The sequence below is a fragment of the Macrobrachium rosenbergii genome, chromosome 28, assembly GCF_040412425.1.
Source record: "Macrobrachium rosenbergii isolate ZJJX-2024 chromosome 28, ASM4041242v1, whole genome shotgun sequence".
Classification (NCBI taxonomy): Eukaryota; Metazoa; Arthropoda; class Malacostraca; order Decapoda; family Palaemonidae; genus Macrobrachium; species Macrobrachium rosenbergii.
In genome coordinates this window covers 12617501-12635131 of record NC_089768.1, presented here as the reverse complement: position 1 = coordinate 12635131, position 17631 = coordinate 12617501, and the positions used below count along the sequence as shown (strand labels likewise).

The 17631-nt window shown below is 34.5% G+C and overlaps 1 protein-coding gene across 43 annotated transcripts in view; it reads left to right on the top strand.

Annotated features, from left to right (window-relative positions):
- LOC136854032 (dystrophin, isoforms A/C/F/G/H-like) overlaps window positions 1–17631 on the top strand; it is a 1916343-nt gene that overhangs the window by 205517 nt on the left and 1693195 nt on the right. For 7 of the 43 annotated variants that reach the window (XM_067130077.1, XM_067130058.1, XM_067130075.1 and 4 more), the window contains exon 1: window positions 13999–14141. The exons of the other annotated variants lie outside the window; for them this stretch is intronic. In XM_067130077.1, the coding sequence (XP_066986178.1) occupies window positions 14123–14141 (19 nt within the window). In that variant the 5' untranslated portion in view covers window positions 13999–14122. Of the gene's footprint in view, window positions 1–13998; window positions 14142–17631 lie in introns of those variants that run through there. 43 annotated transcript variants of the gene reach the window in all.

Sequence of the window (17631 nt, the reverse complement as noted above, 5' to 3'; positions counted from 1 at the left end):
CTATCCAACATTTTGCCCACGTCTGTTTCCTGTCTGTACATTCAGTTCTGGCTTTTTATCTGACCTTTTTATGTTTGATCCTTTCCATATTTGTAATGGTGTTCCTTGTGGTTCTCTGCTGTCCCCCACTTTTTCTTCATCATTAAAAATGCATCTCGGGCATTAGGCTCGGCTATCTATCCAATATTGCTGCATATGTCTGTTTCGTGTCTGTACAGTCATTTCTAGCTTTTCATTTACCTACTTACATGCGACCCTTTTCGTATTTATAATGGTGTTCCTCTTGGTTCTCTACTGTCCCCTATTTTTTCTTTCTCATTATTGATGACCTTCGCCAGTCTACCCCAGGCTACCTCTTCTCTTATTCATGTTTTTGTCGACGATTCGGTCCTCCATATTTCTTCGTCCTTCGCCTCTTAATCCTTAATTGCTGCTCGCACTCCATCAGGATTTGCTCCGCCTTCGTCTTCTCTGATCTTGAGAGATTATCTGAATGGGGATCCCGCAGACTAATCAAGCTCAAAGTCTCGAGGAAGTTTCTGCTGGCTACTGTGTCTTTTGCCCTGTGCAATTCTACCTTTGTTTGATGAATTTTCATTTGTCTCTCATTTTTATTAGCATCCGGGTATTCAGGTTACTTAAAACTTGGACTTGAAAAGAGTACAGTATAAAAATTTAAAATCTTCCAATAAGAGATTACACGCTTGTTCAGATGTCGCAACGTTTTCTTCAACCTACTAAGCACGAAGAGACCTCTCTGACATGGTGTTTAAATATCTGCCCTAATGCCAATTTTACAAAACAACAACTTGACAGGCCTTTGAATGTCTTTGAGACAAACCCTGAGGCTATAATTGTAAAATTATACGGGTTGTTTTTCATTTCCAGGTATTTTAATCTCTTCTTATTCCGCCCTGCTTAGGATTTTTTCAGTCCATTTCTTCTTCACAACGTATGAACAATATCATAATTTTCTTATTTTTTGACAAAGATTTACCGTTCTATGTACAGTATGGCCCATTTATAAATATTTAACATTTTCGTCTAGACAAGAAACATCATACAGCATTTACATCTAAGTAACTGCAGGGATAAGCTGTTTTTATAATGAACTGGCGCTCTCTCTAAGACCCCGTGCTGGCACAAGGCCACCTTAATCTTAACTATTTTGTCAGTACTTGTAGATGTGCATTTATCATTATTATCTGTCTGAATAAGATTGTTCATTTTCTCACTTGCCCAACTTACTCTATGTTATGCTTTATTTCATATTTCCTTGCTTACTCATTTATTCTTTACCTATGATATTAAGAAATCGAGATAATTGTAGGAAGGGGGAAAATATACCGTGACCACTGAAAGTGCTCAATGGAGACAGTCTTAAGCTGCTTATCCGTGAATTTAAAGGCACGTGGAGCTGTTTGAAATATTGGCAACAGCGCCAATATGAGATGCCATGTTGATAGAAAATCTGATTCCATTTCATGTTATTGCATGAAAAAACTTTATCAGTCTTGAACCTATGTAACTGACTTAGAATTCTGCGTAACGAAAAAAGATGATATCAATCGTGAACCTGTGTAATTAACTTAGAATTCTGCGTAACGAAAAAGATGATATTTGATATCTGTAATGGGAGAAGTGGTTTTATCTCTTTGTCGTTGTTATAGATTTGGCCTATATGCGGAGATTAAACACACGCGGAGAGAACTCAAACAGCCCCACCAGGGAGCTCATTTCATTTTGGTTTTAGTATAATTTTATGTTGGCCTTATCGTCCTTGTTCAGAATAAAACACCTATATTTGAGTTTCTCCTTTATCTCGTCCGTGGACAATACCCTGTAAAGGCAAATATTCTAATCAATAGCCGCACCTTTATATCTTCTCTGGACCCTTATCTCTCCACCGCAGGTTGCCCTTTCTATCGTCTGTAGGCCCTAATCCGGAAGAAATGACAAAGAGAGTCCTTTCGCGATTCAGACGGTTTCCTAGCACCTGACAGGAAATCACTTCTCAGATTTGCTATGTGTGAATCAGAAATCCCGTGGTTATTTGGTTCCGTAAATTGTGTTTACCTTTTCGAATGTTTGTTTACATGAGTTTTGATATGAATGACCGAATCCTCTATTGTTACTTGTACGTGAATAAAGGTAACTTTAAAATGTAAATATGAAACCTTTATGCCGTAGAAAAACACGACTATACCTTTGTTCCTAAGATGTGATGAAAGTTCACAGAAATTAGCTCATCAATGAATATTGAAATGACATTCTCAGGTTCACTTGATGCTACGTCTCAAACATCTTAAATGGGTGGTTTGATTTTATAGCCAAATAATAACACTTATTTTGTGGGTACAGCAGTAAATTATCAGGTCCAAGTATGAAATAATACATTGGTTCATCTACTTATTTGGAAGTTTAGTCTAAACATCTTGTAGTTCCATTGTAGTAATACTGTAGTATATCTACAATGTAAGGTGATCATAAGTTGATAGCTGAAACAGCTGTCAGCTTAAAAATAAGTGAATGAGGGTCCATAGTAGTAATATTTTTTATGCCTTTTAAACACAAGCGTTGAGGATAAGATGACGTGCTGGAAATTCTAGAGGTGCTGCCAGAATTAATATACTTAAAAACTAGTTCCACTGTAAAGCTAGTATAACCCTAAAGATAGCCAAAAACAAATGTGTGAAACAGCTGTTGGCTCAAGAATTAAAAAAAATGGAGCATCAGATAATGATGTACTGTAAAAAGTAGAGTGTTGCTACAGAGTTATAGATGCTACACGTGCATTAGCACTATATACATTATATATATATATATATATATATATATATATATATATATATATATATATATAAATGCATAAATACACACATGTGTTGTGTGTGTGTGTGTGTGTGTGTGTATATGTGTGTAAATGCATATTCAATAAATAGTTAACAAGTATATATATATATATATATATATATATATATAAGCTTTTTAAAACTAACAGATTATTGTCCAGTACCCGTCAATACTTGACATATGAGGACTGTCAATAAAGGAAAACTATTTTTGCATAAATATTTCCGCTAGATACCATCCATTGTCCAGTTAGCAACTGTACTAAAGTACAGATAATTGACAATGAGGACTGCATTAATATCATGTATATCCTGCATAATATATTATATATGTATATATATTGCATAAATATATATATATATAGATATATATCCATATATATATGAGGTCCAGTATAGCAACTATATATATAAATATACAGATAATTATATATATATATATATATATATATATATATATATATATATATATATATATATATATTATATATATATATATATATATATATATATATATATATATATATATATATATATATATATATATATATATATATATATATATATATATATATATATATACCAGGGTAAATGTGATGTGTTTATCCTACCACATGTGTAACCTTTGACTTTTTCCCCAGAATATATTAAATATAATTGATTTTCTTGAGTGGCAAACCATATCATTCGGATAAATGTGTAAATTTAGTAATTATGGCTGATTACCAGTTTAATGGGCATGAAAATCAGTGTGCTTAATATAGCCTGACCTTGTGTAACCTTGGCAAAATTGCGGTCCATTTCACTAACTGGCTAAAATTTACGAAATTACTGTTTTTTACGTATCTTTAGTGATAATCAAATATGATTCGGAATTTATTCCTTTAACGTGAACTCTCGCATAAACACACAAAAACGCACAAACACTATATACAGTGTATATATATATATATATATATATATATATATATATATATATATATATATATATATATATATATATATATATATATATATATATATATATATATATATATATATATATTCATGGTTTTTCTGTCGTATCATCATTTTGTTTTAATGTGAATTGCTTTAGATTTTTACAGGCATCCTTAAAATGTTTGAATTTATTTTTTGTTGAACCATTTTCACTTGTAAATATTTTAAATTAGACATGAGCAATAACATGATTTTGAAAGGTAATATTACCTCATGAGAATCTGCAGTTGAGAAGTTGGTGTTACTTTGCTCATCCTATAATGTACCACTTTTAGAGAACCAGGTGTTGTCTCGTAATAAGAGAGGCTAAATCAACACCACTGCTACCCATTTATTTTAATATGTCAGCCTTTTCTTGTAGTATAGCTAAACTTGACGTGAGCTGTTTATCCCTTCTAGATTTAAGCATCACAAATACTATAGCCTCATTTCTTGTCAGAGCAGTTTCCCCATTTGTATATTTAACTTGTCCATAATTCTGTAATGTAATGGTGTTTTGACTTCTGTCCAAGCTTGCCCATTTTAGTTACACTTGGCAGAGCTATGCTGTAAGGCAGTCGACTTACCAAAAAACTATGTAACATGTAGTTTCATATGTAAATACTTGTGAATAGTCCAGCAACTACATTTAAAATACATAGTATTTTTTTTTTAAATAAATTACATAAAACAATCATAGACATCTATCTTTCTTTTCTTAACATTATGGTAAGAACAGTTACGTACCATCTTGACTTAGCAGATTATGGGCATATGAACCTGCCTTCTGTATTAATTGTCCCTTCTCGCGTCTAGATTTTGCGAGTACATCTTTGGACAGTGCTCCCGATATCTGTATAACTTTAAGGTGCCTGGCGCCTTATGATTACTGTATGAAACGGCTGGAACGTAGATTTTATCATTTCTTCTTCGTTTAGGACTTAAAAAATTTTCAGTTTGGCATGTAAATTTCCTTCGCTGTACGCATGAACAGGTGATAACTGAAGTGTCTAAACAGAACTCAGCTTCAATTCATGAATATTATAAAGAAAGTTCTTGAGTATTGGTTTTTAAAATATATAAAATCGCATACATATCTTGAAAAAGACCACTTCATGTCTTTCAAACAATTTACCCCGCAGTTGAAAACAGTGCCACAACATAAGGAAAATATGTAAAAAAAAGATCTCTCTCTCTCTCTCTCTCTCTCTCTCTCTCTCTCTCTCTCTCATTGCATAATTCAAGTTGAGCTTTGCGAGACTCACTGCTGTTACTGTGAGTCCCCTATGAGTCAGTGAGATACACCAGTTTACTGTTCTAGTGGGGAATCTTGATTATCATCTGAGAAGCGATTGTACCCTGAAACTGCAGATAGCAATAAAGGCCGCGTTAAGAGCTTTGCAAGCGAGGGGGGCCTGCTTATTCACTACACATACCTATATGAGTTTTGTAATGGTTAGCTGTGTGGTAGCTTGATATTATCACACATATATATACATACATTATATATGTGTGTGTGTGTATGTATATATCTATAAATATAGCTATAAATATATATAATATAATTATATATATATATATATATATATATATATTTATATATGTAGATGTATACGTATATATATATATATATATTATATATATATATATATATATGTATATATACTTATATATGTGTATATATATATATGTATGTATGTATGTATGTATGTATGTATGTATGTATGTATGTATTTGCGTGTATGTACATTTTAGTAAGCAAACGAATAACCTCAAAGGCGTCGGGAGGTAGTTGGCGAAAGTAAAAAAGTAATGTTTTGCCCTCAAAAAGTTATTTCGTAAGCTTACTGAACCCTCATCAATAACCAAAAATTTCTTCCAACTTGGCAACCTAATCTTTGGCCACAAGTATGCCGTGACTCTCACAAGTACTTTTATCTTCCCCTAAAGATAATGTATGTGCCCACATTGACGTTTGCATTATTTGTGACTGAACCACATGGCTTATTACCGTCATGTCGCTTATCTCTCGCCGTTGTGAAGAGGAAGTGATAAACATAAGACCTCTTCAGATAAAATTGCAAGTTTGCCGCGGGTTGGAGCCAGTGGGGCAGCACATTTAAACCAGTCGCTGTGTTATGAATGACGCACGTTTTATTGAAAAAGTAGGTCGCTGAGAAACACCACATAACAACACGAATCTGTAGAAGGATGTAGCCGAGTCTGTATGACTGTTGAATGACAAACTGAGATTGGTCTATAAAAACAGTCTTGTCAAGCTGCTAATCCGCTGTTGGGGTCATAAACCGCAAGTGGTGCTACGGGCCTTTCGCTTTCCAATTTAGATTCGCTTTTTTTATAAGGCCTTTCTTTACCTTTGGGCAACTGTTATTTTTTTCATATTTCAACTTGACAAAAGAGTATTGTTTTTCACAGTGAAAATTATATTTATTTCAACAATACGCCTTCGCTTCAAATAGGGCCACTTTAAGCAAGAATCCAGAAAACAACCAGTTCTAACTTCTGAAATGACGTTCGACACTAAATACACCTACATAAAAGACTTAACCAAGTACAAGTTACCTATCTCCTCCCTCCTCCCTACATACACACACGCACTTACACACACAGACTAAAAATTTGCTAATTGTGCACTAGATTTACTGCAAATGATCTTCATCATATTCAGTTTTGGCCTTGAAGATAGATAGATGTATCACTGGAAAAAATGAAGCACTGGGTGTAAATCTTGAATTTTCTAGGTCGTTTTCAAGAAACACAGGGTAGGCTAGGATAGGTTATTTGGTTAGGTTACTTCCAAATTATGCCCACTTTGTCTGTAATAATATATGAGACACGTCATTAATGAAATTCTGTTATTTGGGGTAAAAATTGCATCCGTAACCTTAGGGGATGATATGCAAGGTCCCTGATGCTTGGGTAAAGTGTTTATGGTCAGCTGGGGTCTCTGCCTGTCGTCTGTAAGCAAGATCAGAAAATAAAAGAAGGGAAGAAGAGAAATAATAATTTTTACAAAAAACAAGAATCTTCGCTACATAGAATGTAGTAAAAGCTGTTAATAATATTCTAAATGAAAATCTAAAAATCAAGTCCATGATCAAGGCTGTAATGCTTTATTTTTCCTTCGCCCACATTCCGCCTAGAATGCTTAAAATCACAACATTTCCCGTTATTCTTAAGAATTTCACAAGCATTATTATTTTAATACCTGATTTTTACTGCTCATCTTTAAAACACTCTCCCACATGAAGTGTTTATAATTTTTTTTAAGAAACAAGAATTTAAGCGCACATTAGCAATTAGTATACCATTTATCTACACGTAAAAATAGAACTTGGTTTCATTATAGACTTCAATAGATGTTTGTTTTCATTTGCGTATCCAGTTACCAATATCACAGGTTAACGAACACCACTGGACTTCGATCTATAAGTAGCTGGGCAAAAAAGGAGTGGTTGTCGTAAGCAGACCTGTGAGCGATGGTCGGCTCACTGGGTTGCCTTAAGTATATTTCTGTATCCGAGAGCTGATTTCTTTTCGTTTTTCCGCCTTTTTCAGTTTCACGTGTTATAAATTTTACTACATTTTGCTTTGGCATCTTTTATTTGCTTTCCGAGTAGCTGCATTAGTGATAATCATTACCTCGGCCAACAAAATTGGATGGAGGTAAATTTTGTCCGTGTGCTTGGCAACAAAGTACAGTCGTGTAGAGAAGAAGAGATTTAAAAGAGTTTTGTCCAGTCTTTCACGGGAAGTTTCTTTCCAATGATTATTATTTGCGGGAAGTAATGATGAAGATTTTACCATTTGTTGCTAAGCAAATGAAACGCGATGATCTAAATTGCTACGTGTAACCAAACTTATAATAATAATAATAATAATAATAATAATAATAATAATAATAATAATAAGAAGAAGAAGAAGAAGAAGAAGAAGAAGAAGAAGAAGAAGAAAATTAATTTATTCACATTTGAGTGACACCAGCGACCGTTACAGAGTGCTCTCGTCTTCTGCATGTTATGGCAGATATCTTTCACATAAAGCAAAGATACATGAACGTGGCGTAATTTTTTTTATACGGCTTGTGTTCTACTCATCTGCATATTCTGTAATGATTAAAAAAAAAAAAAACGCGTCAGGACCAACTGCGGACGTAATTTTGAAGCGCTCGGCGGTTATTTCTCTTATTCCTAATGAAGTTGTTATTGGTCTTTACAGGAACTAAATGTTTCCGCCTTTTTATTTATCAAATCAAAATACTGTTGTATGTTGGACTGTTCATTGTCTTTCATGTTAGGTTTAGGTCATGTTTTAATAGATTTCCTTCATTGCATATTAATTTAACACGTGAGGCAACTTGTTTCAGTATAAGCCTTCATCTGTGTGTAGGCTGTCGGTGATTCGATTTTTAAAACCTCATTTTGGTGTTATCTTGCATCATAATACGTTATTATTATTATTATTATTATTATTATTATTATTATTATTATTATTATTATTATTATTATTCAGGGCAATTGACTTGAAATTCCAGCTTCCAAAGAATATTAAGGTGTTAGTATTATTATTATTATTATTATTATTATTATTATTATTATTATTATTATTATTATTATTCAGGTGCCATTGACTTAAAATTCCAGCTTCCAAAGAATATTAAGTTGTTAGTATTATTATTATTATTATTATTATTATTATTATTATTATTATTATTATTATTATTATTATTATTATTATTATTATTATTCAGGTGCCATTGACTTGAAATTCCAGCTTCCAAAGAATATTAAGGTGTTCATTCGAAAGAAGCAACAGAAGGTAATGGGAAATACAGAAGAGAGAACAGTTATTAGAAAAACAGATAAATTAACAAATTAATAAATAGATAAAAATGTAAGTAAAATATTAAAATACAAGTTAAGCTGTATTAGAAAGGGCTATCGGGGGTATTAGTGAAGAAGGTTATCTGCTGTAGACTATGCCCTAAATATATAATAATGAATGACCTTGCTTAACATGACATCGAGGAGAGGTAAAAACAGTTATAGACGGACATTCTTCATTTGAATTTGTTATTATCTCACAAACTAATCTCCTGTCATTAATAGCAAGTAATTAAGTGTCATTCAAAGTAATTAAGTATGAATGCTACCCATGCATTAGGTAGATTGCTTCAGATCAGTCTTAAACATCATTTAGATTTTGATTTAGTATGGTAATTTTTTTTTTGTCTGTCATTAAGAATGAAAGTAGTCCATTGTTTCGCCCATATCGTGGTTTTTTTTTTCCCGTTGCTAGGTCCGCATCGGAGTTATTTTTGTCTCGCAGGAGGATAAACCTTTTCTACCAAGGAGGTTAATTCAGTGTTCGCTTTGGGAACCGCTTATGGTTTTCAGTCTTGGTAAGATTTGACACTGATATTCAGCGGCTTTACAGACTAAAAACTTGTAAACACGAGTTACAGTTTTTTTTTTTTTATCAGTAAAGGGGATTCCTAAAAATTGCATTTGAATTTCCGCTCCTTATGTCTTTCATTTGAGGTATCTTAATTGTTTTACATTTCATTTCACTGTTAAAATCTGTTTGAGTAATTGATCTGACGTCCTAAGAAAAATGTGTCATATTTATAATCTCGGCTTTTTTTTTTTTTTTTTTGCACGATTTAGCTAAGTTATTAGTCGCTTGATAACGCCAAATATTGGCGAAACTCCTGTCATAAGAAGAAACACGAAAATTGAAGAAAGAAGCTGCCGTGTTTTCCACCAGTAACTGACCCGAGGAAATTCAAACAGCACGTCAGGCAGCTTAATTTGCATCCGCCAGTGTACGTAGGATCCTGTCATGCACTTGCCAGTGATGGACGAATGCAAGACAGACCCTTACCTCTTTTAAAATCAATCAAATTCTTATCTTGCAATACTTTAGGCGTTCCTGCGTCACCATCGCTTAGTTCGTGAAGAGATTTTATTATTTTCATTAGGTCCACGAAGATCTTATCTCGTAAACGAACGGGGAGTATGTATTATACGAGTACTGTTATTATTTGAAGCCATTCCGTTTTGAGACGGCGTATTTCCCAAAATTTTACATTGAGATTCATGAACTCATATTTCGTCATGTCTTCGCCCCTCTATATTTGGGGAATTTGTAACTAACTTTGAAAAACGGTTTTCAAAAACAAAAACTTTCAGCATAATTAAAAAACATTGTTGGAAATATTTTTATTATGTGTTGAAGATTTCTAACATATCTATTATTGTACTGTCATTTTTCGTATTTCAGTAGGAATGCTAAAATTAGCGTTGTGAATAACAGTCAGTTCTGATAGATATAGTATCAATTCCAACCTGGAACCAGATGTAGTGTCATATGGTCCATTCTCTGTTGTTTACTAAGAATTAATTAGTGTCGCTTGTACGATACCCTTATGTAGAATCCTGGGGAGAAGATGACATGCAGAGGGTCAAAAGGTGGGAATGCATACCCGACGGAAATAGCTGACCTTTTAGCAGGATTTTAAAATTCACCCCCTTTCGTGTGACTCCTCTGTGGAGTTTGGTAGTTTTCAGCCATCTTGTAATTTCGTCCGTATATGAAGAGCAGTGCAGTGAATGTGTTAGATGTGCTAAGGTGTATATGTCGAGTTTGATGAGTTTTTGCCTTCATATCGTCAACGCTAGCTTAAGGAATGGTTATTGTTAGACGAATCCAAACATTTTGAAAAGTAATACTATTTCGGCCGTGTATGAAGAGCGTTGCAACGGATTCGTTGAATATGATAAGATGTTGCACTTGTCGATTTTGATGGGGTTTTAACCTTTAAATCGTCAACGCCATCTTAAGGAATGGTTATTGTTAGAAGAATTCTGTTATTTTGAAGAACAATACTGCATTTAGTTTACATACACCCGTCAAGACAAGGCGGTAGTCTCGGGTCGGCTCATTCGGTAACCAAGCTGTAAGATGCTGACAGTAGAGTTTTCACGCACACAAGATCAACTTACAAAGCGCTAAGCCAGAGACGCCGTCTGCTGTATCAAGCATTGTTCCTGGAAGGGATAGTGGGGGTGGGGGTGGGTAGGATGATGGGGTTCTGGGGACGTCCTTGGGCCCGGCGAGTCCTATTGTCCCGAATTAGAATGAACTTTGGCTTCGGGACAATGTTGCTAGGTTTATATTTACATCTAATTTCTCTTGTGAACAGTGACACGTTCGTTATTGATTATAATCTTGCATTTGTAAACAAGACACACACCAGCTTTCTATCTATCTATCTAACGTTGATTAATATATGTACACACACATATTTATATATATACATTATATAATATATATATATATATTATATATATATATATATATATATATATATATATATATATATATATGTATATTATATGTATATATACTCGTATATGTATACATAGATGTGTGTGTGTGTATGTGCGTGGGTGTGTATCTGTCTGTGTGTGTTATAGTGGCTATCCTTTCACATTCATGTCTAATATCTAGTCAGATTCACCTGCCGCTCATTTCTCTTCTTACACGCCCTTGAAAATCTGTAGGTGTAACGAGAATATCCGTATTCATATTATTCAAGTTCTAAAGCTTAACAAGATTGAAAGCGAAATGGGACACCATACCCAACGGCATTTAAATCCCTCGACTTTTGGGGTCGCTCGGCTCCTTGGCGGTTGCTCTTTGCAACGGTGTCTACAGGAGTACCGCCCAAGAATTTCAGGAAATAGCACCCATGGCGTCTGCCCTTGCCCGCGAAGTTTAAGGAGGGAGTCAGCCAGCGCCCGTTCAGACTCCACTAATCGTAGTGTTGCTCTTTTTCGCCCAATAAGGAAGCGGGCACATTGTCCGGATTTCAGTTGAAATGGCACTTGGAAATTATTTCAACGTTCGTTATAAATCTTAAATATTTATATATATATATATATATATATATATATATATATATATATATATATATATATATACATATACATACATACACATATACTGTGTATGTGAATTTCTGACAAATCAGGATCGAACACCGTCTCTCTTATGGAAACCCAGGGTTCTACCAATTGACCTACGCAGGTCATATATATTTATTTATATATACTGTATATATTATGTGTGTGTATTTATATACATGTGTATATGCATATAACACCTGAAATGTGTTTTTCTAAGTGTGATGTATTGGTAGAATTGGAGAATGTAGAAGTATATTAATCTTCACGCGGATATGATTGTGTATGGTGGACGTAATAATATTAGCTTTGCATGCCTTTCATTTAGTAGAATTTTTTTCCCCATTGATTCAAAATTAAAGACTTACATTTAATGCATTTCATTGATAAGGTTTCATTTAACTTTAAATGATAGCTTACCAGTCAAAATCATGGTAGATTTTGGATAATTTTAAAATTTAAATTCGACAGTACTCAGGCCTAATGGACGAGTTGTGTCAAAAGAGATTTCAAGAATTCAAATTCAAACTTACGTGTATTTTAAGTTGATTTAGTTCTATTGTTTGTTTTCATTGTTATTAGTTTTGTCTTTATTTTGCGAATGCGTCTCCGGTCTGTATTTTTACGTTTTTGGACATAATTTTTAATCATGTTTTATCAAAATAGTTGTATGTTAATTTTTATTCATTCTATCTAGATAGTTGCATGTTGATTGTGTATTTTATCTCATATGAGAGAGAGAGAGAGAGAGAGAGAGAGAGAGAGAGAGAGAGAGAGGTAAGGCTGTAATTGTCAATTAAAATAACTGAAATCCCATATGCATGACCACACTGCAATATTAAGTGATACTTATACATTACCATTAGTAGAGAACATTTATGGCATACCATGACTTTTCTGTTGAGGGATATTTGAGCTAAACCAAACCAGCCCTTCTTCAGAATGTCTCACTGAAGTTCCCACTCGATTCTGCCAAATAGAGCTCTGTAAGGATGTCCTCGAGATGCTTTCGAGGGCAAGAGGTCTGTCCACGTCACCCTCAAGTGTCGTGTTCGCCTTCTAGCTGGTTGCTTTCCTTTTCTTCCTAAGATGCTTAGCCTAGCTCCAGCAGTTACAGAATAACAAAAAACCAAGTTAGGTCTATCCCCACCACATCATCAAATAAACGGAATTGCAGATACTCCCATACTTGTTGTTAATTGCCATTTGTTTTTATTAATGAAGACTGCCGGACAAGAGAGCTGCTCTGGCCAAACTCATAACCTGTTTCCATTGTATTTGTTAATCCTGTTCAATAAATATCACCATATTGTAACCATAATTACATTTAATTTATTTAAATTATAGATGACTAATGATCCAAGTTTAATCTAATATGCAATTATCTGTCCTGCTACAGAAAAAAATGACTGCAATGTCGTCGTCGTGCATGAGTGATCATTAACGTCAGTGATGCACGACCATTTCTTAAAACTTTAAGAAGTCTCTGAAAGAAATGAATATCAAGTTGACAATTTAAAATTTTACGCGCTTTCTCATTTTTTCACACATGGACCAGCTATTTATTGTCATTTAAGTTTTACTTTTGGATGATGGACGAACGAGAGTCAAATGTTATGACATCACCGGTTACTCCCTCGGATGAGTTCCATTACATTTGAATCATTTGTGACTGATGCACTGTGAAAATTCTCACTCGATTTTTCTTACCTTCCATTATTTTTTGCTTAACGTTTGGGCTAAAAGTAATGTTTCTCCTCAGTCTGCTGATATCAAAAAGTAAATTATGGCGTGTTATGTCTCTCAAAATGATTTATTTTATTGTACTGGTAACTGTAAAAGTGCAGAACAAAAGCGTGCAAAACCCACACCCATAATCATAACAAGAACGTAAACTCTTGGATAAAAACGAAACCCTCTGAGAGAAGTCAGTTCTGCCTCGCATTCATCCCACTACTTTGGCCCCGCCCACAAACCAACACTGAAAGTTACAGGGTGACTCATAAACATTATAGCCCTTTATAGTGTTGGCAGTATTATCACCATGTATGCTGTTTTATTGTTTGAAAAAGGTTGCTTGCTCTCATAGCTATACATGTATTATCAAATTGTTGTGATCTATTTTCTTCCGAAATGGAAAGACAGTGCTTGTCATCGTACAGAATGGTTCACTCACCGCCATACCTTGTAGTATGAATTTGAGTTGTGCGTCGAGTAGTGTGTTGTTTAGTCGTCTTCTTGTAAAATGAGTATTGCGGGCGAGGATTGAACTTAATTTTAGTCCAAATAGGCCATATAGATGCCATGGAAGTCCTAATGAAAGGTAATCAAAGAAAAGTTCTCGAGTAGTTAACGTCTTCGCAATAATTAGAGTTTGAAAAAGTTCCTCGAATGTCTTCTCAAGAAGAGCGTCGCAACTTCCCCGTGGTGCCATGTTTCTATAGCAACCACGACAGCTAACGTTTTATGACAGAGATTTCCACCACTTCTGGAACCTTTTAATGTCATACTTTTTTAGTAGTCATATGAAATGATAAATATCTCCTGACTGGGAAGAATATTTTGGTGTTTTTCGGTAACAGTGAAAACAAATAAAATTACGGGAAATACAGTTGTACAGTTGGCAACACCGCTTGGTCAGCTGAGAAGTTGAGCTACCTGTTGATCTTACCTTGGGACGTTGAGTTCCTTTATTTTTGCCGGTAGATTAATATCCTCTGAAATATGTGGCTTTTTCACTGGTGAAATGCTAAGGGGGATTAGGTTACGTGCTCTCCGTCAAAGATCCGATGAAACTAGGCTGGCGACTATGAGGAAAACCGCTGTAGATTGCTTCGATGTTGCGGGTAAAATGCCCTTCCATAATTGATTACTGTAAGGTCGAGTTGTAATCTGAGGTGCATTGTCTCATGTACCCCTGCCATGTGGTTTTTGTTTGCGTTCATTATGTAGTGATTTTTTAAAGGCTGCAAGGTGGCAGAGTATCATTCTGAGTTAAGCAATGTTCTATCGTGAGTTTGCGTGGTTATATAATATACTGAATAAGATATTTTGTGCCTACGTCTTGTTTATGGATATTTAAGTAAAGTAAATATCAATATCATCATCATGCTTATTGTTATTATTGATTATTACTATTTCACGGTAAATATAACTGAGATTATTATTTCCGAAAGAAATTCACGCAGGTTATGAAGCGTAGAACTTTGAAATGGGGCGTTTATTTTGCTTTGTTGAAAACTCTTGCCCATGCAGTTGCATCTTGGCTTTGTGGTCATAAATCGAATTTATGACATGAAACGACGAATTTCATTGTCTTTTTAGGGTAACTTTGTCTCACAAGAATTAGTTGTTTGAAATTTTTTCTGATGATCAACAGTAGTGTACACATACCGGGAAAAAAATGACAGTAAGTAAGAGGACCCTGCGGACATCACATAGTCTCCCGAAGCAAATCTCAGGAGCGCTTAGAACTGTACAGATATTCAAGGAAATTTTATTATTTGAGATGGAGACTGCCATTACTTGTTTAGGCAAAATTTGTCCGTAGCCAAGATGTTGATTGATTGCTCTCTGGAAACTATTGGAACAACAGTTATCGATATCAACACCGGAAATATATTTGCCAGTTAGGCTATAATATATATACATGTATATATATATATATATATATATATATATATATATATATATATATATATAAAACCAACACTTAAAAAAGAAAATCCTAATATATTTTTTTCATGACCCATAGACCAGTAAAATTACACATAATAACCCATAAAAACGGTGAGAGATTGCTAGTAAATCAGCTTTAATGATACGAGTCTAAGAGGGCTCTAGACAGAATCTGGGGTTTCTTTCATACACTTAGGATTTCTTAGTGTTAGGGGTGAGGGTGCGCTGCAGTTTGAATTGCCTGTGAGAAAGTTTTTTTTTTTTTTTTTTTTTAACTGTTTCACATTGAGTCACTGGTAAGAAGGCGAATGTTTATGTGCTTGGAGCAAGTTTTTTTTTTTTTATAATAGTTCTTGACCTTTAGTCCCTTTCTGTTTCCAGGATGGAACCATCCTCTTAGAAGATAAGGTTTACTACTACAGTCACTAGTTACGTAATTCATACCAGTTATCATAGTAACGTAATTCATACCTATCATCGTACTAAAGGAAGAGAATAGAATGCTCTTCTCCTCAGTGATTTCGCAGTAGTTTGAGTGTGAAAAACCACTGCAGAAAAAAACTGACCGTGAGAATTTTATGATAAAATTATACCACCTTCCCAGCCGACTTGGGGAAGTTTGTATCAAGAAAATTAATGTTGCCAGTCGTGCAAGGGACAGTGTCAACCATAGCCAATTGCATAATTAACGGAGTAATAGAAAATAGATTGTTTCGGATGCACCTTATCATGAAATTTATGAAGTCAATTAATGGGTAAGATTGTTCTTGTGGTTGTTGTCATGTCTTCAGACTTTGTAAAAGTTTGCACATCTTTATAGTGGTGTAACTTTATTTTGCTCATTTTCTGTCGAGTGGTTTGATCACTCCAGAACTATTCTGTAATTTTATCAAGTCTAATGATATAAGTGAAAAATCTCGTTCTTTTTTTTTGATACATTCATAAACCATGAAGTGTTATTCTCAGACTTGAAAATTACTAATTAAATAAGATAAGTTTGCCGCAATACACAATAAGAATTTGAAACTTCCGCATCCCATCTGGTATACGTGTACAGTTTTTCATGCCATATTCTGTTTTATAATGAATTGGATGATCGCTGTAGTCTAAATTATATGCAGCACCCTTGACAAAGGTAGCTGATGTTTGTAGTTAGAGCGTTTAGCAACCAACTCCCAGTTCCTGCAGAGGTCAACAATACATTATAATTCTGTCGCCAAGGGGAAGGCCGACCCACCAGCCCCCCGGGGTTGGATGATTTCCTCGTCAAGACCCATCCTTCTTGGGAACTTAGTACTTACTCCAATCATTGAAAGGCAGGGATTTGGACCTGACTTCGGGATTCAGTAGAAGGTGCCAAGATCAAGTTAGAATTGCGCTCAGTATTTGAGTCTGTGCGTATGGGTTGACTATAAAAAACACGTTTTAAGAAATGTGGCAAGACGCACAGCTAGCTCGTGACTGGCTGAAATCATTGTATCTATCATTGGCTTATTGTGATAATGATGCAAGCTATTTCTTCTGTAATACATCTGAATGCTTATATATACGAAGAACCCTCGCAACTCCTGATATAGATCATAAATATGCCGATTTATATCGGTTATATAACAATACACGCACATGAAGTGCGAGCTTGTATCAGATAGTCTGCGCAGATCAAACACAAATGGACGATGGGCTCTAAATAATTGTTTTATCTCATTGTAGGTAAATAAAAAAAGATATTTGGCTATGCGAGTGCGAAAGAAAGGTATTTTAATAATTCCTTGCATATAAATTACATGAATAGGATAATATTCGAAACCATGAAACAGTGTTGTCTATGAGGATGTCTGGGGTAGGTGAAAGGAACAGCCACTGCAACATTGGCTGGAAGGCGGGAAATTTCAGTTAATGTATGGCAGTGGTATTGCGGTTTTTTTTTTTTCAGAAACTTTGCATATTTACATAAAGTTTCCTTGAGCATGCAAACCTCTGTAATAACTCAGTGACTGAGTAACTTCAGGTGTATTTTGAGCAAAAGTTAGAAATCTCATGGAGCTCTCGTCATCCTTTTTGTTGATGACATATACGGCATAAAAGGCTATCCTAGACATTTTTTTTATATGCCTAAATTCTGTATTCTATTCTAT